Source organism: Ciconia boyciana, chromosome 18 (genome assembly GCF_034638445.1).
Source record: "Ciconia boyciana chromosome 18, ASM3463844v1, whole genome shotgun sequence".
Lineage (NCBI taxonomy): Eukaryota > Metazoa > Chordata > Aves > Ciconiiformes > Ciconiidae > Ciconia > Ciconia boyciana.
This window is the reverse complement of record NC_132951.1, coordinates 7,216,818-7,240,135: the sequence shown is the minus strand read 5'-3', so window position 1 is coordinate 7,240,135 and position 23,318 is coordinate 7,216,818. Positions and strand designations below refer to the sequence as shown.

General features: G+C 45.7%; 1 protein-coding gene across 7 annotated transcripts; it reads left to right on the top strand.

Annotated features, from left to right (window-relative positions):
• The first annotated feature begins 3 nt into the window (after positions 1-3).
• Positions 4-21,304, top strand: GOLGA2 (golgin A2). Of its 7 annotated transcripts, none has more exons than XM_072883349.1 (28): positions 4-174; positions 299-520; positions 2,612-2,734; positions 6,627-6,761; positions 7,385-7,428; positions 7,562-7,625; positions 8,091-8,150; positions 8,628-8,708; positions 10,545-10,583; positions 11,099-11,161; positions 11,409-11,502; positions 12,172-12,278; positions 12,849-12,907; positions 13,161-13,302; positions 14,276-14,365; positions 14,537-14,644; positions 14,744-14,831; positions 15,343-15,689; positions 16,517-16,630; positions 16,920-17,144; positions 17,413-17,512; positions 17,600-17,688; positions 18,305-18,458; positions 18,610-18,677; positions 19,287-19,389; positions 19,651-19,757; positions 19,966-20,134; positions 20,234-21,304. In XM_072883349.1, exons 4-28 carry the CDS (start codon positions 6,747-6,749, stop codon positions 20,482-20,484), a joined length of 2,781 nt encoding a protein of 926 aa, XP_072739450.1. In that variant the 5' UTR covers positions 4-174; positions 299-520; positions 2,612-2,734; positions 6,627-6,746; the 3' UTR covers positions 20,485-21,304. The 7 variants fall into 7 exon arrangements, with proteins under 7 accessions (XP_072739450.1, XP_072739451.1, XP_072739445.1 ...); XM_072883350.1 differs by lacking the exons at positions 4-174; positions 299-520 and adding exons at positions 1,165-1,284; positions 3,121-3,201; XM_072883344.1 differs by lacking the exons at positions 4-174; positions 299-520 and adding exons at positions 1,171-1,284; positions 3,121-3,201 and having other exon boundaries at positions 15,346-15,689.
• The last annotated feature ends 2,014 nt before the right edge of the window (positions 21,305-23,318 follow it).

Sequence of the window (23,318 nt, the reverse complement as noted above, 5' to 3'; positions counted from 1 at the left end):
TCTCGCCGCCGCCGCGGGGCACGCCGGGGCGGGTAGTTTCTCCCTGACCGGGACCCGGCCGCGGTTCCCGCGCCCGGCGCGGCGGACAGCGCTGGAGAGCAAACTTCCCGGTGTGAAGCTGCAGGTGGCATTTAGGAGGAGCAGTGCATAATTATCCCAATTACCACAGCCAAGGTGATGATGCCTGGTGCCTTCCAAGGCCCTTGGCCACCTCAACCCTGGGGCTGTGGCCGGGACGGGGTCTCAGGGAGAGCTGCGGGGGCCCGCGGGGTCACTGACACGATTATTATTTTTGTAGGGGAAAAGCTGCCACCGCCCGAGCCACCGACTGCCCCACACATCCTGCCTGGCCGGAGGAAGCGCTCGCTGACGGGCCAGCGCAGCTCCTGGGTGGGTGGCCATACCCTTCAAAGGCCCCGGCCCCCGCTACAAACAGCTCGCCACCCAAACACAGGACAGCTTCTTGGACCGGCGCTGAAGGAGCCTCCTTCCCGCAGCTCTCCTGGCCTGGCTGGCAAAGGTAAACGTGTCCCTGGGCAGTGCCAGGCACTGGCAGCAGCCGTATGCGATTCCCTGGGCTGACCACAAGAGCCAAACTCTGCTGTTGCCACGCTTGGAAGGTCAAAGGACTTGGGCATGGGACCACACACCAGCAAAACCCAACCGCCTGCGCTAACCGTGACTTCAAAGGCAGAGCTCCGACATCAAAGCGATGCACATAAAATAGAAAGCTATGTAGATTTGTAGGACGTGCCCTACAAAGGACGAGGGAAGCCTGCCCAGCTCCCCAGGCTGGTTTCTAGCCAGTGTTTGCTCTGGGCAATTGAGTCAATAGAGGAGCAGGGTGTCACACACAAGGAGTGGGGCAGCGCAGGGTGTCACACATGAGGAGCAGGGCAGAGTGTCACACAGAAGGAGTGGGGCAGTGCAGGGTATCACACAGGAGGACGAGCGCAGGGTGTCACACAGTAGGAGCAGGGCAGGACAAGGTGTCACACACGAAGAGCCGGGCAGGGTGTCACACAGGAGGAGCAGGGCAGGACAAGGTGTCACACAGGAGGAGCGGGGCTGTCCGCGCCCACGGCGCCGAGGAGAGCCGGGCTGAGGGGAGCGGCCGTTGGGCTCGGCGAGGGGCCGGGCCGCCCCTCCGGGCGCGCAGGCCGGGCCGGGGCGGAGCCTGGCGGCCGCCTCCGCCGCTCCCCGCCGCGGCTGACGTGGCCCGGGCGCGGGGCGGACATGGCGGACGGCAGCAGGCAGAGCAGGCTGGCGGCGGCCAAGAAGAAGGTGAGGGGCCGGCGGGGGCCGAGCCGGGCCGGGCAGGCGGCGGCCGGGTTCCACGGGCCCCGCGCGGATCGGAGGCGCCGGGCCGGGCCGACCTGGGCCGAGCCGGGCCTCTCCCGAGGGGCGCGGGCCAGGCCCGCCCGCCGCCGCCCCGCTCGCTTCGGGCCGGGCTGCGGTGGGGGCCGTCGGGAGCCCCCGGGTGTCCGGCCCTGCGGCCGGGCCTTCCCGGCTGGCGGCCGCCCCCGGCCCGGAGGAGGCGGCCGGGGAGCGGCCGGGCCTGGGCTGCTGCGGTGCTGTGCGCTCTGCCTGCTTTGGTTTGGTGGTTTTCCCTCCCCCCCCCCCCTGTTTTTTTTTTTCTTTTTCCTTTTTTTTTTTTCCTTAATTTTTTCCCCGAGGCGGCTCGGCCCCGTCCGTCCCGGTGAGATGCGCCTCTGTGTCAAAGTCATACGAATGGGAAAGTGTCCTGGAGCAGTTCAGGCTTCCATTTTGAAATCCTCCGAATAATGGGATCCTTCTTCTGATTTATCTTTTCCCCCCCTGGACTCCGAAGCGCGGCAGCAGCCGTGCCCTGCCCGCCCGGCGTCTGGCGCAGCGGGGGGACGGGGGTGTTTTGTCTGAGATGGCGGGGGCTGGTGGAGGCGGGTGGTTTACATAACTGCCTGGGACTCACTTGGTTTGGGGCTTAGGTGTTCAATAACATAGACGAAAATGCCGGAAGACCTAGCAGGATTCAAGGTACAGCTTATTGGACTAGCTTTTCCTGGGTGAAATGGATATGATTTAAAAATCAGTTGTAGATTGCTTCTCCCCCTAGTTCAGTTATTACTGTATCTGTATGACTGTATTATCTGTGGGGATTGTAATTTTCTGTCTTAAAATCTTTCACAGAGTGGAAGACCTTACTATCGGACACTGCTTTTTCACTTTGCATTCAGGATTAATTGCCCTTTATTAATTTTTCCTTATTGCTCTTAGTTATAACCCTAAAAAACCCCAAAAATATTTCTTTTAATCTCCTTTTAGTTGCAGTATGGAGCATCAAATTGTTTCCCAATAACATCATTAGCTGTATACAAAAGTTGAACGTTTACAACTCTGAGCCTCTTGTCATAAACCCATCACACTAGTTCTTACTTTAGGCTTCTCTGGACTTGTTTTGATTTGGTTTTTTTCTTCCCCTCAGAGGGACAAACTCTTTGAAGGGCATTTCTCTTGTCCTTACACTTGATCTGTCTTTTTACCCAGTGGAGTTTATTGGGGTTTTTTTGACATTATACCTATAGAAGGCATATTCTGTTTGGACTTCAGATTATTCTTCCTTTTTTCACAGCTGAAGGAATATCAGCAGAAGAATAACCCTGGAGCAACTGCAGGAACCAAGAAAAAACGAAAAACTAAAGAAGGCAGTAGACCCGAGACTCCCACCAATGATGACCGGCAGCCTCCAGAGAACGTGAGTGTCTCATTCTTTCTCCCAAATCATTTGCCACCTCCTTGTTCTTTCGTTTCCTGAACAACGTGACTAGAGCCAGGAAAGGGTTATGCTGGTGTAATACATGAATGGTGCAGATGCCTGTGTTGCTAGCATACAAAGTGTGCTACAATAGTTAGCAACTACCTCTACTGGAAGGTGCACACTAGAGTGAGGGTATGTGCCGAAGCGCTGTCTGATCATACAATGCTGTCGCACAACCCTGGCTGTGTCCAGAGCTGCTGTTTTGAGGTGCGTGTTCCTAACGAGCTGGAGGATGCCGGTTTCTTTGGCTACCTTTGATGGACGTTTTCTCTCTGTCCTTTTCTGAGCTGTTTCTCTTTCCCCTTTTCTTTCGCCTCCTTTAGATTCAGAACATTCTGAAGGTGCTGGTGTCAGACCTTAACCGCTCCAATGGGGTAGCCATACCCTCATTGGACAAGAGGAAGGTGAGGCAGTGCTCGTGTCCCTCGCAGTGACTCGCTCTCCCTACTGCATGCTTCGGGTTCTGTTTACACTGACCTCGATTTTTTGGATGGAGCTGTGTCCTGACATACCCATTGTCAGTTGCTTGAGTTTTGTTGCTGTTTTTATTAACATGGAGCTATTTGTTATCATGTGTTTCCATTACTCGTAAGTGCTTGTTTCCTTCTGGTTTGTGTCAAACTTAACATGTGAAAAAGTGAACCTTGTCAAAAACTCTTCCTTGAGACAGCTGAGCTTTGAGGAAAACCAGGAATTTGGGGTGAGGTAATAAACTAACTGAACCTCTGAGGAAAACTGCACTAGGAAAAGGTATTGTTTTCTTAGTCTGTATTTCTCCTGTTCTGCGTGTCACTGCTTTATTTTCGAGAGCCTTGTTTCTGAAGGGCATGTTTCTGCTCATCTCCAGGCAAGCAGCTGCCCTGAGTAAGCTGTCTAGTTATTGCAGCCAACCCATTTTATGACAGGCGATGAAACTTGCACAGGTGATGTACAGTCTGGCAAGTACCATGGGTATAAATATGTTTAGGCAGGAAGTCAGATACTTCAAGTCAAGCATTTACAGGCTTTAGCGTCTTCATATTCCCAAGTTTCTGAAGAGGAGAGGGCAGGAAGTATGCCAATAAGCAATAGAAATGTGTTCAGGAGCAAATGTAGACAAACAGCCTTTTTAAAAAATGTCTTTCAGACAGTCAGTTTATTTAAATAAGGCTCAAATTGTGATAGAAACTCAGGGAAGTAAAATTTTGTAGCCCAGAATTTTCTTCCAATTCTGTTGTACTAAAGCTCTGCTTTTCATTTGCACTTGCATCATTTGGGTAGCTTATTTCCCTACCATTGTTTCAATCTAGTTGTCATAAAACAACTCCTTATTATATTTGCTGCATATCCATGTGTCTCCAGCAATAAATGTAACTATAGTAATCACCAGGGGTGCCAGAGAGATGCAGTGAAACCTGCAAGATGGGATGGAGTTCACTCTGAATTGCCTTTGTATCCCTTTTATCCATTTTTTGTGTGATAATACAGCAGCTGGTCTGTCCAACACACAGAGTGAACAGCAGAAAGTCCCTCCAACTGGGCCTTGTATGTCTAGGTAGCCTATCAGTAGAACTTGAGTGACGTGAAGACTTACTGCAAGCTTTGTGGGTGCTGGATGTGCCTGTCTAGCATCAGAAGGCATGCTTTGATTGAAGTTTCACTCTTGTGATGGGGGCTGTTTTCCCTTCATACTTGTCAGCTCAGTCTACGTTAGATCTCAGAGAAGGAGACTTGTTTCACATTGGAGGGTGAGATGAAGATGGGTGGTCCAGTGCTGTTGCTGAGATGGTATTTGGTCTTGCAGTGAAGACCTACCTGTGCCTACAGTTTTCATCCTGTTCTGAAAATGGAAAATTTCTTACTTCTATTCGTTCTTGTTTCCCCAATTTTTTTTTCTCTGCTTCCTTAGCATGGAGAGATACATTTTGATCCAATTGGCTGTTAGGGAATTTGTGGATTATTGTGTCTGTGAAAACTGATCTTTAATTGCAATATGTAATGAAAGAAAGATTTTTCTTTCCAGTTGCCATCTTGGAAAAATCCTGAGTCAGGAAAATGCTGTTCAGAAACTCACTTGATGCTAATAGGGCAGAAAAGCTGATCGTTAGTATCTGAGCTACTGCTGCCATTGGTGTCTTAATGTGAGGCAGACCCCTCCCATCTCACCCACTTCAGCTTTCTTGGCTGTGAAACACAGAGAACCCAACAAAATAGGAGCCTTTGTGTGAAAGCAAATGGATCCTACTATATGCTAAGCTGAGCAGAATTACTAACTCTTTATTCTGTGTTATTAGAACCTCACAATGCATAATTTCCAGAGACGTGTTTTGCTCCTAACTCTGTTTCCAACAAATTCAGCTGTTCAAATAGTTTTTTGCCTTTTTTTTCCCCCCAACTTATTTCAAAACTGCTTATAGTGGAGGAAGAAGTTCTTGTGGTTAAGGCATGTTACTGCTTTTTGCATCTTGAAGCATTAAGCAAAAAGAATGTCCTGATCTGAAAAAATTAAGGAAACATTTTTGACATGTTGATACTGGGGAAGATATTCCTTCTGTCCATCTGATGTTCTATATTGATGAGCGTCTGAACCAATAAAGGTGAAGTAACCTGTAGCTGGAGGAAGTAAAGGAATTCCTGACCTTCCTTTAAGCACCTAACAAATATTGCTCCTTGAGAGCACAAGTATCTGTCCTGCTAAAAAGAAATTGAGAAAATTCTGTTTGTTTCCCTCTGCAGTCTTCCAGCTTATTGCTTTCATTAAATCTGTCTTCACTGTTACTGTATTCTTGCTGCTTAATTCATGAATGAAGTGCTGAGCAGGTAAACAGGGAATGCCAAGAGAGAGGTTTCTTCTTTCCTGTGAAGTGCCAAAAAGGAAGTGACTGAAGTAAGAGGGAGCTCTTTCAGATGGAATAACAGAGAGCTGCAATATATTGGTGGGGTTGAATGTTGACAGATGATCTCACTTGCTTCGTCGTGTTGTTAAACGATGACTTGCCGGAGCTGGATGATGAAATAAAACAAATTGCCATAAAACACTAAAACACTGCTCTGGGCCTTTTTGTCTCTCTGATGCTGTACGAAATAGATGAACTTGTCCAGTTCACTGTGGCTTGGTAGAAGTGTCATCAGATGCTATTCATCCTCCCACGAAGGCTGGATGAGAACTTGCATCGCTGTCTAGAAATAGTTTTTTGGCCCTTCTCTGTTCTATTTAGATTCTTCTAGTCATGGGATTTATAGCTGCAGCAGGGCCACAGGCACCTGCTCCCAGCCATGCTGAGTCTGGCCTGTTCATAAATGTCCTGTTTCTAAACTTGTGGTCCATGGCATACCACAAACTTTACTGAGTTTTAGACAGAGCATTTGAGTTTGACTAACCCAGTTTTCAAGTAGTCACTAACCTGTTCTTTTCCATCTCACTTTGCATACAGCGATCCGTGTTTTCCCCAGACACATCTTGAAGGTAGTGCTTTTCAAAGCAGAGTGACTACCATCTGGTTTGCCCTCGCTCGCTTTTTGGCGAATCCTTTGCAGTAAATCTAGTGTGTGAACTTAGAGTTGGGTGACGTTATTGCCCATGTTAAAGAAGTGAGTTTGATTATGGGACGCCGGTTCTTCAGACTGGCTCTGAGAGGGCACAGGTCTGGGACAGTGTTTGTTCGTGGGTTCATGCAGTCACCTGTTTGCTCTGGGGAGAACACAGATTCCCTCCCTTCCACGTGTTTCTAAATGATTGATTGTTCACATCTGTCTAGTTTTTGCAGGCAGATCACAAGGTGATGTGTTCGTGTGTGTTTTCATTAATTTTGCATGAAGGCTGTAATTCCTGTGATGTGTTTTGTGACAGGCATACTTTGACAGTGATGTTGCCACTCGTAATGCTGAACAGCTTGCTACCGATGTCCCTGTGCTATCTAACAGCAACAGTCTTCCTAGTTGTGGTTCTGTTCTGCCTGCTCCTGGGAGCATGCAGCTGACACAGGTTTGTGAATCATCATGAATATTGCCATTGAAGCATTGAATATTGGTTAGCGACGCCACATTTCTTCTGAGAAAGATGATCTTCATAAATATGACATGACTGATTCAGATTTTCTCCTGTTAAAAATACTACGTTCTTGCTCTCCATCTAGTCATCATCTGTCTGTGAGAGCAGAGAGAGTATGACCGTGCACATGCCGCTGCGTCTCCCGAAGCTGCTGTTTTCCTTCCCCTTCTCCCCTATTTCATTAGCAGAAGGTGCCCTTAATAAGACAGAAGGTCTCCAGTCAGATCAATCTGCATTTCCTTTCACTACTTAAAGATTCAGTTGAAGTTTTTCCCAGCAAAGCAAAGTGTTGATGATACTGATAAATAGTAACAGCAAACATAAAGCCTGTAACACTTAAGTTTCTCCATTCCAAGAAGCCCGGGCTCACACCACTCAGAAATTATGCATAAACCAGGACTGAGTTGGTGGTTTTAAGTTCATCTTTCTTTGGGAAGCAGTAATTATAGGTACTGTGGAACCTCAGCCCAGATATAATCAAGTCTTAGTGACATATTCACAAATGGGACTCCCATCGTCTTTTACAGGCTTGTAAATTTTTGTGTTTCAATCCACAGATTCATGACGCTGAGGATCATAAAAGTGCTTTGGATGAGAACAGGTGAGTGTCTGTGTGTGTTTATCAAACAGCTTTGCAACAGGATCCCAAAGTGTCCAACAAATTAACAGTGCTGTTCTGATTTGGGCAGTTCTCTGGGAGAAATTTTCATTGCAAGGTCTTCCTTTGTTCCCAGGTCTTTCTCGTCAACAGAAAGTCTCCGCCAGTTGTCTGAACAACTCAATGGCCTGGTTTCTCAGGTATGGCCTCATTTTGATCCAATTGTGCTCTTAATTCTCCTGATGTGGAGCTTTAAGCAGTCAGCTCAAGAAAACACTCTTCAATCTCAGAGGTGTCTGCAGACATCCTACTAAAAAATAAGATGTTTAAGCATTGAGGAGCAAAAACTCCTGGTTTAGGAAGGTAAAATTTAATCAGTAGGAAGAAAAGCAGAGTGGGATGAATGAACAGCATGTATTCATGTAAAGATGTATTCTTGATTTACTGGAAAAGAATCTGAAGTCAATCTGCGTAATTCACATCAGCTTGTCACAGGCGGAGTCTGCACCTATTCTTAGCCAGAAAAGTATGTTTTCTGTACCTGTCTGTGGTACTTTGAAGTGAAAGGTGCTATAAGAAATATTGTCATGATAGTTGGTTCTTACTTAGTAATGATTTGGTGCCTTGGGGAATAAAACTGACTGACTTGGCTGGTTTACTTCTAGTCTACATCGTATGTGAATGGGGAAAGTGCTGTTTCTTCCACAAATATTAAGGAAATGGAAGTAAGTTCTGTTCTCAGTCTATCATTTTTTTTTCTTCTTTCTGACTTACTATTGTTGATCACTTATTGGGACTCTGTGCTTACAGCAACGTTAATGAGACCTAATTGAATGCACAGTTCACATACGTCACTGTCTAGTGTTGTCTTGTGCTGCAGTCGGGTAGCTGTGGACAATAGTAGGAGGCAGGTATCGGAGGTGTTTTGAGTTTGGGGACTGGGGATAATCTGGCTTCCATGCAACTGCAGTTCTTACTTCTGATTCACTTTTATGTCAAAATGAAGCCTCAGCAGAAACAGATAAAATATGTTGACATCCCAACTGCTTTTGTTAAAACCATAGATTTTGTTTGGTTTGGAGAATCTGATAATATCAAACTGTGATAATGATTAATTTTTCTGTCCTTTTTAATTATTGCTTTTTTCCCCCCCTCCTCCTCTTCTGCTTCTTCCTTTTCTCCTGTCTGCATGTGCCCATCAGACACGTTACCAGGAGCTGGCAGTAGCCCTGGATTCCAGCAATCTAACTAACAAACAGCTCGTTACAAAGATAGAGGAATTGGTAAGAAACAATCCAACCGACCAATTTGACGTTGTCTTTGCTGCTCCTCCATGCTCTCTGGGTGTCTGCAAGGTTATGGGTTCTCTCATAGTGCCACAAGGAAGGCTGCTTACACAGCACTTTGTAAGGAACGAAATGGGCTGTATGGAAAACCTCTTAAGAGGATCAAAGTTTAAGGCCGCTTGTGAATGTATTGGCTCATCTGAGGAACAAGAAACAGAGTTTTGTTGTTTCCATTTAAGTGTGCTCTGTTGATCTCATCATGCTTTCCCTGGATGATAAGCATCCTGATAAAACAGCTATTTTTGGTCCTGGTCTGAATCCCTGAAATACAGAATTCTGGTGCTGGCAGCAGTGTGAAAACCTGTTTCTGCAGGTGGTGATGCTGTTCTAAATACATCAGCAGAGTGGGAGCAATGGGTCGAAGAGAGAGCCTGGGGCTGGTTTCTGGCGATACCCTCAGCTTCTCTTGGTGCAGTGAATGAACTGCTTTGTCCTGTGGCCTGCGTGGATTCCCGCTGCTGCTTTTCAGCCTTCAGCCTTAACACTGCAAGAAATGCAGCTAGGTGGACTTGTTTCAGTCTGAAAAGAGCCTTTCTTGTGTGAAATACTTTTCCCCATTTTGTTCCTCTCTCAAACTACACTTTTCCCAAAGTTCAGCATTTCCCAGTGTACCCCATGACCCCTCTTGTTTTTTTACTTTTGGTTTTGGGTTATTTTTGTTCCATTCTGTTTCTTTTAGTCTTTTAGCTGGGCTGCAGAGGTACCTGGTATAGTGCACTGCCCACCCAGGATTCTCCTCGCTTGCCTGCTTTTCTGTTTGCCTGGCATTATGTAGGGCCTCTGCTGCATTTGTGGTCTTGCCTTTGCTTTTCCTGGTTATGTTGTGCACTGGCATTGCTAGAATCAAAACCTCTAACATCACTCTTCCATCTATAGTCATATTTCAGAACGCATTGAAGTAGTAGTAGTAAAGAAACAGCTTGGCCAACGTCCACTCTTTGGGAAGGGGAAAAAGTACTAATTATGTAGGTACTTAGGAGGCGTCTGTGAGAAAACTGCCAGGGGGACAACAGCAGCAAATGGCAAACACAGCAGCACAGTTTGTGTGGCAGCCTGGGTAGACAGCTGCCGCTTTTGTCTCCTTCACCCCATATCTAAAGATGCAGAATGTACAGTCAACAAATCTCCAAATACTTAGAATCACACAATATCTCAAGTTGGAAGGGACACTTCGCCCATAAGATTGAAATTGGCTAGGACAGAATTATCCCTTTTCTCTGCGTTTGGCTTCAGCTCTTTCTCATACCACCTTTTGCAGACGCCTGCCAACATAAGTGTGGCTCTGCATGACTTAAAGGCCAGTTGTTAAGTGGGATAAAGGTCTAAGGTCTCAGTTAAAGGAAAGGACTTTTTTGTTTGATTTTTGGGGGGTGTGTTTTGTTTTTTTATTTTTTTAAAAGCGTTTTTGGTGATTATCCTAATACACCAAGATTACTATGATTAATTTCATAGATGTGGGATGCAAGTTTAGCTGAAGTTGGTGGATGCTCAGATACAAACATATAGGGGTTTCAGTAGTGGTATTTGAGAAGAACTGTGGTAATGTGCTGAGCAATGAAAAACATATCTGGCATATAAAATACATTAGTGAAGGCAGGCCCAAATCTATTATTTTTAATAGCTAAGACGAACTTCCTAGTCTTCTACAGAAAGGATAATAGAAATTCTGTTTGCATTAATTGGGCATGTATCCTACTTCATTAATGTGAAAATGTGTTTCAGCAGTATGAGAGTATTTTCTCTTAATACTGGTGCATCAATTTTCTTCCGTAGAAACAGCAGAACCAAGAAGCAGTGAATCAGCTGGAGAAGGTAAAGTGTGTCCTATTTTTGGATAGATACAGAATAAGTGTCTCTTCCTCTGAGGACTAGAAAGCATAGTGGACTGTGGCACAGGCCTATGTGATCTTGTCTTACGTTAAGATTCAGTTTCATTTGTAGCATAAGGTTGAATATTTTGACTTCATGAGTTAGGCCTGGCAGGTAGCGTTCTTATTTTGACAAAAGCTAATATTTAAATGCTCAAGTATTGGAGGAGTGCAGTTGAGGCAGGAGATTACAGTTTAAGTCCTTGTCAGTAGCTTGCATTCCAAACATTGCCACATTTATGCTAGCAGTGATTGCGCTATGCTGACATTGCCATTCTAGGATGGATAAATAATGAAGTAGTTCAAATAATGGAAGATGAAGTATGTCTTTAAAAATACTGGTATCATTTAGATGCTGGAAGTACTACCAATGAATCACTGCTTTTTTAGTTTGACATAAAACAACAAAGGTTAACTGTTTACATTTTTGTGCTGAATAGGCATCATTTGTTTATACAGGAAAAGAAGGAGTTTGAACAGAAATTTTCTAAAGAGCAAGCAGCACTGAGGGAACAGCTACAGGTAAGGCAGAGCCTCCATTACAGTAATATCACCTGGCTTCTGCTGTTTTCTGGATTACTGACCACTCATAGTCTTCATCATGGAAGCCACGAGTCCATTTCTTGAGGAAAACTGGGAGTCACTCAGCCAGACTGTACTTAACTTGCAAGAGCTCTTTACCTTTACTGAATCATCCTTTCGTGGCAACAGTGATGTTGCAGTTACAAGCAAAGAAGTTTTGCACTGAGCTGATCCTCCTTTCCCAAAGGTTCATATCCAGACTATTGGAATTCTAGTATCTGAGAAGTCTGAGTTGCAGACAGCCCTTGGACATACTCAACAAGCTGCACGGCAGAAATCAGGTAATTGACTGTGAGCACTCCAGCTCAAGCTGTTGGTTAAACTGTGGATTTCAAGTCACAGACATGATAGCTGCTGGCAGCCAGCTCACAACACTCACTGACTCCTTAATGAGCAGTATTTGGCACCATCACGGCTTCTGTCATCATAGCTGCCCCCAAATGGGAGCATGTTGATCCCATGGCAGTTGAGGTTCTTTTGTGCATCACTAAAGCCTTGACAGCCCCATTTGGGCCTGGTGACCACCCCAGACTGTTCCTTTCTGACTTTCTTCTGATTCTTTTAAAATGTTGTTCCCTTTTCTCCACCAGCCCTCCCTCCCACACAGCTGTCATGTTAATGTAGGTTTTACCCGAGCCTTTCATCCTGAACTAAATTTGAGCAATTTATTCTATTAGGGAAAGAACCCAACCCAAACAATATATTGTCTGTTGTTCTGCAAAGGAAGTTTCATCATCTCCCTCTAAAAGTGAGGAAGGTAGTTACAGAGAGCTTTACTGCCCAGAGTTGCTGGTGATTCACCTGTAGAGCCAGGAGTGGAACCAGGTCTACTGATTTACAAAGCTCTGTGCTGCCTTAAGAGCTTGTTGACAAAGTAGAAGGTGCTGTTCAGCCAGTTCCAAAAAGCTCTTTGTGGTCTAGCCTCACTGACTCTGCTCTGACTTGTTCAGGAGAAGCCGAAAACCTTGCTGCTCGTTTACATTCATCCCGCCAGAGGGTATCAGAGCTAGAACATACTTTGTCCTCCATCTCTATGCAGCAAAAACAGTCAGAGAAGGTAAGAGTCACCTCTGTTTATGCTTAACCAGCAGCTCTGCCTTTGGCTACTTGCTTGTCACTACACTACTGCAAAGTCTGTAGTCCCTGCTTAGAGAAGAGGCAGAAATTAACCTTGTTAATTGTTAATTAACCTTGTAAAGCCCTGTATTCTCCATGATCAAGGCAAACTTCATTCAAGTTTCTGTGACCACTAGTCATATGGTCCAGTTGCTGTCTTCAGATCTGGCACCTTACTTCATTAGTCTTCCCAGCTCCACGCAACAGAAGCCTCACTGAGACCTCATCCCAGGAGGGTCTCCATCAAACAGACACTTCAGTATTGACAGTAATCCAGAAGTTTGCAGAAATAGCCTCATGTGCAGTTAGTAGCATCACATTTGAAAAGACCGAACAGACTTATTCCTGGCAAATTCAGGAGGTTCTAAGCAAACCTGTCCTGAGGGTTTTGCCAAAGATTTGACCTTTTCCACTTTAGCTGATGTGCTAAAGGTGAAACGAAGTATCTTTTGAATGTCTTACTTGTTTGGCTAAAGTCTGTAGATGAATCAATAATTTCCTTTTTCTCCAGCATAATAAAGAGTTAGTGAAGGAGCGAGACAACCTGAAACTGGAACTGTACAAGCGAAGGTAAGTCCATTCTGCTTGTTACTGTAGAGTAACACTACTCCTCTCAGTAGAGCCACAAAACATAACAAGGGGCACAGACCACAGGTGGTGACTTGGGAGGTTGAATATTAAATAAAAAAAAAAGTCACTAGATGTGATGTTTCTGTGATTCTAGCTGCTATGAAGAACTGGATTGTAAATTTATGACATGGACATCAGCAAACACATAGTAAATATAGTGATGCCACTTTAATTTTTTGTTTGTTTGTTTCAGCAAAAGTAGTGATGAAATAAAGCAGCAGAATTCGGAGCTGTCAGAGAAGGTTCACTCCCTGGTTTCCAAGAACTCAGCTATGAAGTTGGATATGGAGGATCTGCATAAGAAACTGGAAATGGCTGAACTGATGATTCAGCAGGTAACCATATTCTGGGATATGAGGGCAGATCACACCGATCATTGTAAGACTTCGCTTCTGACAGTGGGGACAAGACTTAACTCTTGTTTTTAAAGGAAGGCGCAAAATCCCATCAAGACATCCTCTTAGTACAAGGCTTTCAGTGAGGCCTCTGAGGAACAGAGAGTCTGTATTCTAAGGAGTTGGAGCAGTAGATTGAAAGACATTGTGACATTAGTCTGCTACAAGAATGTTACACAATATGAGAGGGTGACTGAACATACCGAGTGTGAAAATATGGTGACTTTTCCTGCTTGTATCTGTTCAGCATTTTGGTTACTCGGTTGTTGTGCAGTCTCATTGAGAAACCAGTTGAGTAGGTGGTGTTTGTACCCAGCAGTTCAGAGAGCAAGCCTGGTGTTAAGGTGAGCCTGTCAGGGAAGAAACTGCTCTTTTTTTCTTTTTTATGCTTTCCCCGCCTGCCCCCCCAGACAGTAGCTTAAGTTACCCTTGAAATAAAGCCAACTGCTGCTCTTCTGGGAAAAGTACTGTGTCTCAACTGAACCAGCCTTGCTACTTAGTCCACTGATATGTTCCAGACATTGGCTTTAAATTCCTGACGTGTTTGACAACCTCTAAGGTCACAAACTTTTATACCATCTGATCTGGCTGTATAATACAGACTCTGGAAATGCACAAATTTTCTGAGTCAAATTATTTGATTAAAGCACATTTTCTTAATTAAAAAAAGAGTAAATATAAATTGGTAGGGAGGAGCTGCCCAGTTCAGCCTGTTTTACAGGGCTAAAATCTAAGCTTTTTGATTTTAATCCCCCCCCTTTTTTTTTTCATTGAACTTCACTGTGAGTTGGAGCACTTTAAAGAACTGTAGAAGGTTACAACATGGAATATGTGGCAGGTTACTATCAGGGGAAAGGCTACACAGAAATTGAGTATTAACATTTTGCCATAACTTTTTGATTTTTGTTGGCAGTTCTCAAATCAGGCAGGGAGTCTGGATGCAAACCAGCAGTTGCAGATGGCACTGGAGGAGAAGGCAAGCCTGGAAACCCAGGTTGCTCAGGTAAGAGATTGCAAGAAATATAATCCAAATCTTGACGTCTGTAAAGAAACTTGTGTGGCAGAATAATGCAGCCTGAGCTTTGCATTAACACTGGTTTCTTCAAGCTTTATCCTTTATGCAGTCACTGTCAAATTTATTTATTTTCTTTGTGTTTTATTTTGTTTTGAACAGCTCTCGGAGTCACTTCACCAGCTCCAGGCAGAAAGAGATCAGTATGTAGAGAAACTGAAGGAGGAGCGGAGCATTTGGCAGCAGCGGGTACAGCAGCTCTCTGAGCAGGTAACATCAGGGGCGGTATCACAGCTGCTTTTGATGAGCACAGGCAGGAGTAAAGGCACCATGAACATTGTTTTAACTTTCACTTGTGTGGCCTTGCAGGTCCACACAATGGCAGAGGAGAAGGAGAAGCATATGGCCCAAATTCAGGAGCTGGAAGCCAGTGTTACAGAGCTGTTGAGCAAATCAGGTAGGGCTTCCAAAGTGTGGCTTCATGCTGCAGAGTACCAGCTGGTTAACTGTCCCCACTGTGCAGGAACTTCTGCACACGAGGTGCGAGTAGGTCTGATGCTCTGAAGCTGTGAAGGCAGCTGAAAGCCTGGGGACCCAAAGAAACCTGTAATCCTAGCAAACAGCAAGTGAACTACTTCAACTAATTGACCAGCAGACTGTTTATGTCTTTAGTATCTGCCTGACTGTACTGTCAGCCTCTGGCCCAGGAGTTTGGGGAGGCAGGATGCTCTTGCTAGGGCTGTGAGGGCATTAGCAGCACACAGCAGGATGCTGTGCTTGGTTGTGGGGTCGTTTTGCTCCTTCGTTCCTCTCAGTGCCCTGCAGTGAGGATTGGATACTGCAGCTGGTGATACCTTCTGGGTCATAGAGCCCTATAGGTTGGGGTATGCTTTGTGTATGTAATAGTGATGTGTATTACACAGTGATTTAGCCTTTTGGCTGAGCTGCTTTTGATTCCATTTCCTCAGCAGTTAAGCCTATGGATATTGAGCCTTCCTCACCATCAGGGCCCACAGCAGCTGAGCTGAGTCTGCAGGAAGAGATCCAGCAGCTGCAGCAAGAGAAGGAGGAACTGCATGGGCAGTACCAGGCCCAGGTCCGGGACAACGAGCAGCTGAGCCACCTCAACCGGGAGCAGGAGGAGCGGCTGCTGGAGCTCGAGAAGGCTGTGCAGCGCTACAATGAGGAGTCTGTGGACAGACAGCAGATCCTGGAGGACATGCAGAGTGACAAGGCCACAATCAGTAGGGCACTGAGCCAAAATCGGGAGCTGAAGGAGCAGCTGGCTGAGCTGCAGAATGGGTTTGTCAAACTGGTACGTCTCTTTCATGCATCTTTTCCCACTGCTTCCCTCACTGGTGCAATCCTTTTGTAGCACAGATGTAAAAAAACTGGCAGAAGCATTATCCGTCTCTTGTCCTCTGAGGCTATGGATGCTCCGTCTTCTGTGATACGTATTGCCATGCCAGGAGATTCCCTGTAATTCCTTACTTCCTCAGGTGCTCTGGCAGATGAACCGCTATCTTTGTCGAGAGCAGTTTCCTTTTCCCTCTCATCCCCTGGCAGTCAGGTTCTTTCTTTCCCCGAGTATTCCTCCTGCCCTTTTACCCTTGAAGATCTCCGTTTTCTGTTCCCTGTATTTGCCCATGAGGAAGACGTTCTCAGCAGCCTTCTCTCCCGCTGCTGTCACTCTTATCCGTCCCGGAGCTGAATCCTTACTCTTGCTTGCTTCTTTCAGTGTAAGAGCTTCCCCTTTGGGGCCCTGGCAAACTGACACATGGTCTAGCCGCTGATTTTTCTTTAGTCCTTTCTGAACTCCTTGTTTTTGAATGTCTGTGGCTCTGTTTGGGATATTCATACCACCCATCTGCTTTGGAGCTGACAGGCTGTGTGATGTGCCAGGCCTCTTCTTGGCACTGTCCCAGCACTGATTCCCCTGGCTCTTTCCTTGCTCTTCTCCCATCTTCTGAACCTTTCTGTAAGTTATTTAGTGCCCTGAGCAGTCAATTTATGGCCCTTCGTTACACCCCAGAGTAACACAAGGCATGGCACCCTGTTGTGTCGGAATCAACGTGGTTTATTGAGAGTATATGTTTATGTCGGCTGGGCCAATTTCCTTATACAGTGGTATTTGTCTTGCAGACAAATGAAAACATGGAGGTTACAAGTGCCCTACAGTCACAGCAACATGTAAAGAAGGAGCTGGCCAAGAAGCTTGGGCAGCTGCAGGAGAACCTGGGGGAGCTCAAAGAGATGGTAAGTGACAGCCAGGGGGATGGCAGGGCAGGTACGTAGTGGTTTATGCAAATTGCTGGCAGCTTTCTAAACTTTTATGGAAGGCTGGAAATTGGTATTGTAATGATCAAGCTGGGAGCCTTCTCCCATCGTCTGCTGTCTGATGTGGGGGACCAGCATGTGGGGGCAGATGGTGGCTGCCTGCCTAGTTGGTGGCTTTGGGGCAGTGTTGACAGTTTGGATCATGTCACACGGATCAGCTTTTCTGGCAGAAATGGTTTGATGTGATGGTTTGATCTTGTTATGTTAGCTGGAACTGAAAACACAGGAGGCTCAGGGGCTGCAGGAGCAGCGGGACCAGTACTACAGCCACTTACAACAGTACACCGTGGCGTACCAGCAGCTGTCTGCCGAGAAGGAGGAACTGCACAAACAGTACTTGCTTCAGACACAGCTTATGGATCGGCTACAGCATGAGGAGGTTCAGGGGAAGGTGACAGTGGAAATGCACCTGAAAGAGCTGCAGCAGACCAAGGTAACAGTGAAAAGGGGCAAGTGGAAAGATGGGAGAAAAAGTGGTTAACTACATTAAGTATTAATTAAGCAATGATCTTTTGCATTCCCTTCCAGCCTGGGCTGTTCTGTGATTCTATGATTACATCCTGTGCAGTACGGGTGAATGACACTTGTTTGGAGCAGAAGCACTGCTTTTTTGTGTGTGTGGTGCTACTGCCTGAAGATGTAGTGACTGTCTGCAGTCTGGCTTGTGCAGCTTTCAGTGATCTTCTGCTTCTCTCTTGCAGGAAAGTCTGGAAGCTGTAGCTAAAGAAAACAAAGAGCTGCAGGCCCAGATCAGTCAGTTAGCAGCAGACCTGGATGGCAGGATTTTGCACCGACTAGATGGTGAGCAGCTGCGGCTGGTCTCCAGGGAGGAGGTAGAGCTGGGCTCTCTGGGGTATTACCTCTTTGTTCACCTTCCTCCTCTTACAGGAGACGGAGTTGAAAGTGAAGCAATGACAGAAGAAATCCAAAAATCTTCATTTGTGATCCCAGAGAAGTTTGAAAGCCATGAAGAAATGGTGAGTCTTAATGGGTAGAAAAGCCTTTGGTTTTAGTTCTAAACAAACATCTAGAAAAGGAGGCAGGTTAAATTGCAGAGAGGTTCCACTGGGTGCGTGGAGTAGGCTGTTTATCGGCTGTGATCCCTACCAGCTGAGGTGCAGCAATGAGGAAGTGTAACAGTTCCTTGTGCATGGCAGCAAAAAACAAGACTTCTGCAGCATCCTTGCAAGATAGGCTGGAAGTCTGGTAGTGGCTTTAATTATGAAGACAACTCAGCTGGCAGGGTAGCTTTCTAATTATGATGATGATGTTCTCTTTAGTTTGGGAGGGAATTTGGAAATGGTGTCAAATATCTACTAGATTTTTCTGTAAGTACAGTCATAATTGGAAAATACTGCGATCAAACAGATATCATGAGAGCTAGTATTTAACCTGCATATCTGTACTACTTGGGAACGAGAAAAGATGCAGTAGTTGCTGCCTGGTTTAGTTCCAGTGCAGTCATTTAGTACTTTGGTTTCATACCCATAAATAAAATGAGGTAAACTGTTATTCTGTTTGTCCTGAGATGCACACTTGATCGTGCTTCACGCAGGAGAAGCACTAATGCGCACACTCTGGAATTATTCTTAGGTCGCTTTCTTGACATCTGCCATGTCGCAAGTGGAGAAGGAGCGAGAAGACATGAGGCAGCAGCTGGCCGCTCAGAAACAGCAGTGCAGAAGCCTCCTGCAGCAAATAGCAGCTCTTAGGCAGGAGCAGCAACAGAACGTCATGCTGGGTGGAGGTAAAAATTTGGTGCAGTTTGGGGACAGTGTGAATATGGAGGCTGGAGGCGTGCCTTGGCCAGCTGCACTGGCCCCTGTGAAACAGATCTACAGGTTTAGTGAGTGCGTCATGTCCAAGGAGGAACTGTAAATTGCACGTGTCCCTTCCAGATTCCCCTATGGACACTGTTCCAGTGGAGGTTCACGAGGCTTTGAAAACTGCCATGGAGAAACTACAGGTAAGCAAAGGATCTCATCTTCTTTCAGCCCCACTACCCTGCTCAGCTAAGACTTTCATCCAGTGTCAGACTCTTATAGCACACACAGACAAATTGTAGGGGAATAAGTAGCGGATGTTCCATAATAATAAGCTACTTCCTAAAAAGCTTATTGCTGCTTGTCTCAGCACAGGAAAGCTTGCAGCAGTAACTCCCCTCCCACCCCCCAAAGACTGTGAGTATAAGGGCCTAACACTCATCTGTGGTCTTTTTCTAAAGAAGTAGCTGAAAGACTGAGTATCTTCACCCTGCTGGGATGGAGCAGGTGGTCTGCAGTCTTGGAGCAGAGCATGACCAGAGTTGTGCTGTCCCAGCAATGAGAAGGTTAAAAGGCACTTTGTTTCATCAGCCCCTCTGCTTCCCAAAATGCAGAGATGCTTTGTTACACCTTCTCTAGCTCGCTCTCTCCTCTCTCTTCCTTTTTAGCATCAAATTGGAGACAAGTTGTAAAGGCAGCAAGATTTGTTCTCTAAGCTCAGACCAGTGTGAATGGAGGGTGTCGTTTTTAAAACACAGGTATTCTCTGTATATGAAGCAGTTCAGATGATTGATACCAATTTTTGCATTCAGTCCCGTTTCACAGACCTGATGCATGAGAAGGCTGATCTGAAGGAACGGCTAGAAGAGTTAGAACATCGCTGCATACAGCTGTCTGGGGAAACAGACACCATTGGTATGTTTAGCCAACACCAGCAGAAGCTGCAATAATGCTCAGTGCATTATTTATTTGGGGAACAGAAGGTCCCCAACAGCTTTTGGAGCTGGAGCCCTCCAACTACCAAGCAGTTCAGGTCTCCTGCTGCTGCCTAACGAGGCTAGATCTACGATCCAGGGTTGGATTTGCTGGATCCTTGTGCCACATGGTTCTATGCTCACTGTAAGGCTTGTACCCCAGTCGTGCTAACAGTTACTCCTTACGCTTGTTGTATTCCAGGGGAGTATATTGCATTATACCAGAGTCAAAGGGCTATCCTCAAACAGCGACACCAGGAGAAAGAGGAGTACATCAGCAGATTGGCTCAGGATAAGGAAGAGATGAAGGCAAGGAATCTTTTCTGTACCACTGCTCCAAGCAGGGCAGGCCTGGGGAGCACTTGCACAGTCCAAACCTTTGCATGTTGTTCTTCAGCTAGCTTTTTAACTTTGAAGTTGCTAATTTTGTGACAGAGGCAGGACTGCGAACTGTAGTGCAGCGTTTGTGGCTGCAGGGATGTGCATGTTTCATAGGTTTTCCTTTACTTTGCTGCAGGTGAAACTACTGGAACTGCAGGATTTAGTGATGCGTCTGGTCAGGGAAAGAAATGAATGGTACAGCAAGTATGTCGCAGCTGCTCAAAACCCAGAGCTGTTAGCAAGCCAGAATGAAAGTGTACTTCCAGTGGAGAGGCGCATTGAACTGAACGCTACTGATGGAGAAGGTAAGCTGCAGCCAGGTCTGTAAGTGGCATAACCCGAGGTCTCAGTGTTGTGCATGGATGGGAAGAGTTACCTGCCTGCCTTGTCTGTGTTCCTTACAGGGTTACGAGAAGTGAATTTATCAGATGAAGCAGAACAAGAGGCTGCTGTTCTTCATCAGTCCGGTTTCTCCCCTAGTGACAGTAAAGCTGCTCAGCCAAGCCAAGAGGACCCCACAGCAAAGCAAATAATGCAGCTTCTCAGAGAAATCCAGAACCCTCAGGAGAGGCTGGGCTCCCTGCTGGAAAACCCCTGCATTCCCTTCTTCTACCGTGCTGATGAGAATGATGAGGTCAAAATCATGGTAGTTTAAGTGGCGCTAAATCTTATTTACAGCAATTTTCTATGAGCCTGAAAGGACGTAACTGACTTGTATGTGCCCATACCTCTGCTCAGTGCCCTTGGTCAGAACAGACTCTTAAAGACATCAGGAAAGAGGGATTGCACAGGTGGAATTTGAGCATCAGACCTCATCCTCCCTTTCCCTTTCTTCTGTTACTCGGTGTGCTTGGAGTACAGGCAGACTGGAACTAATCCTGGGAGGCAGCTGGTGCTGGCACTTCACCTGGGCCAGGTGCAGGCCAGGGCAAAGGGGATTCCATGACTTTGGGCAAAATGACTTAATCCCTTATCCCAGACCCTGCTGCCAGCAGCCAGCATCACAGCAGTGGTTCTGATCCATCACTCACGACTGTAATCGGCCTAGTTCCTTCCAGGGCTCCTAAAGTAACTAACTTATTCTGGTAACGAACTCTTTGGACTCTAAACAGGTTGGTTTTGTTTCATACTATGTATCTTAAACTTCCCCCTTCCTTCTGCAGCCTGCCTCTTGCAACTGTATCTGAAACCAGCCTTGTCAGCCTTGAACAGCCACAAGATGCAGGCTCCTGGCTCGCTGGGCAGCACTACAGCCCCATTTACTCTCGTTGCTAGGGAAGGGACCGCGGGTTACCTTTTGAGTCTTTTTGGTTACTTGACAAAGCTTTATGTGATTCTTGGGAGTGGGGTGGAAATGTAACTGCACTTTGAAGGATGATGTGTTTCACTTGTATGTGTCTGAAGGTTTTATTTATTTTAAAAAATGGGAGAAATAAGTAAAAGGAAACCACTTAATAAACATGCTTTGTTTTGAATTTCTGGACTCTAGGGGTTCTAGTTCTCCATCACTTAAGTTTCCTCTTCTCCCATTTTGGTAAGGAGTGCATTAGATGGCGGAGTCCAAGATCCTGTGGCCCCTGTTTAAGTACCTGGGACGCATATCAGCAATAGAGGTGGCACCTGGCACTGCCATGAGGCTGTAGCCCTGACTCTAAGAAAACAAAACATGGTGGGAGGAGAGCATCACCTGAAGCAGCAGTGAAGCAAATCCCTTGGGTGTGCAAGTGTTGAAGTGAACTGTATGTAGCTAGCCTGCAACTAAATCTGCCTTTCAGGCAAGAAGGGCCTGTTCTTAGGAGGGTTGGCTTCAGCAATGGAGTTTTAAGGAAAAGGGCAGGGGAGGTATAAGGGACCTGACTGTCACAGCTGGGCTGTGACCTGACCCACAAGCCTGGGCTAGTGCCTCAAGCTGCATGCACCACCTCCCCCTTAACCTGTCAAGAGATGCAAGCACAGGGACACAGTATCAATTTTTGTGTTTGTCAACAACAGAGACACACAATTTCTTCTGTGTCCAAGTTGGTCAAGCTTTACACAGCACAGTAGAGACTGCTTTTCTTCTAAAGCCAGAAGGAGATTAAGTTTGGGGTTTTTTTCCCCAAATGGTTCATTTTGATTTTTCCATATACAACTGAAAAAAGTGTACAGAGAACAATTAGTGCTTTCCTGCGATCCCACCAGGGGAAGATGGAAACTGTTGTTTGAACTCCTTTCATTTGAACAGCGGTGGTGGCGTCTGCCTGTTATTAGCACAACACAAGCGACATAGGTTGGTGTATATAGTGTATCTCTGTAAAATGCTGTATATTCCTTGAAGAGAGACTAAGCCTTTTGCAGTGTTTATGCCTGCTCAGGCTATTCGTAAATCTGTATCATAACTAATGGGCACAGGGCTGTGATTTAATACAGAGCATTATTATAAATGGAATAAATATTTATTGGGTGTTCTACTCTAGTACTGTGAAGGAGACAAGAACAGTGAAGAAGGTCTGCAGTCTGTTGCAGAGGTGACTTAATCTTGTTACAAATTTGCTTTCTGAATAAACTTACTCAGATGGGCACGGACTAGATGTATTTCTTCTGTTTAGATCACCTTGAAAGTTGGCCAGGAAAAAAAGGAAGAATGAATCCTTTATTAAAAAAACTGGCCCAACTCTAGAAACACCTGCCCTGGCATCAATGCCCCTTTCCCATAGCATTCATGAATGTTTTCCTTGTGCTGACAAGCCCGAGACATTTCTCTTGGCTAGCATTTCACACCAGACCCTAGGTTCAGACTCATTTTTCACCCTGTTCCCTTTAGGAGTGTTTCCCTGACCCCACCTTGCTCTTGTGGTGAACCAAGTAAGACACATGAGCAGGAAGCACTGCTCAGCTGACACCCAACAGCTTTAAATTAGAGCAACTGAACAGCCTCTGCACCTCTGATTTGAGGAAAAACAGAAAAATGCTTCTTAAAGACCAAAAGCACCAAACAACAGGAAAGGGCTGTGACACTGGGAAGAGGACACTTTCTTTGACAAGGCTTGGATCAGTGGATAGGATTTTATCCTGCCTGGGCAGGGTAGCTGGTATTCTCATCAGAACGTCCTTAACCTTTGATAACCAGCAGATGAGAGGTTTCTAGTTTTGCAAAACAAGGCTCTAATATTTACTTGAATAAATACATAGTTTTGCCTTAAAAAAAAAGTAATATTCTTTAAGAACAACCCTTATATATAACACCAGGGAAAGATGGAACAGTTCCAGTGAGGAAAAAAATAGGACAGGGTAGAGCAAGCAACAGTTATTGCTTCAGTTGAGTAGAAGCTGAAGTTACAACCCATAAACACATGCAAGACAGAGATAGCTAGAACACACATAGGAAGGAAGCACTAGAGATCTAGTCTATTCACTCAACCCACACTAATCTACTATGAATAAAATCTTCAAGGAGATTTTTAGCTTATGAAATCTTACTAGGGTACTGGGGAGATTCCACAAGTACCA

Bases quoted from the DNA above. Each gene is read 5' to 3' on its own strand.
- GOLGA2 (XM_072883350.1), top strand. From the start codon at position 1,237: ATGGCGGACGGCAGCAGGCAGAGCAGGCTGGCGGCGGCCAAGAAGAAG. The intron at 6,762-7,384 runs GTTTGTGAATCA...TTCAATCCACAG, and splicing joins GGAGCATGCAGCTGACACAG to ATTCATGACGCTGAGGATCA. The intron at 19,758-19,965 runs GCAAGGAATCTT...ACTTTGCTGCAG, and splicing joins AGGATAAGGAAGAGATGAAG to GTGAAACTACTGGAACTGCA.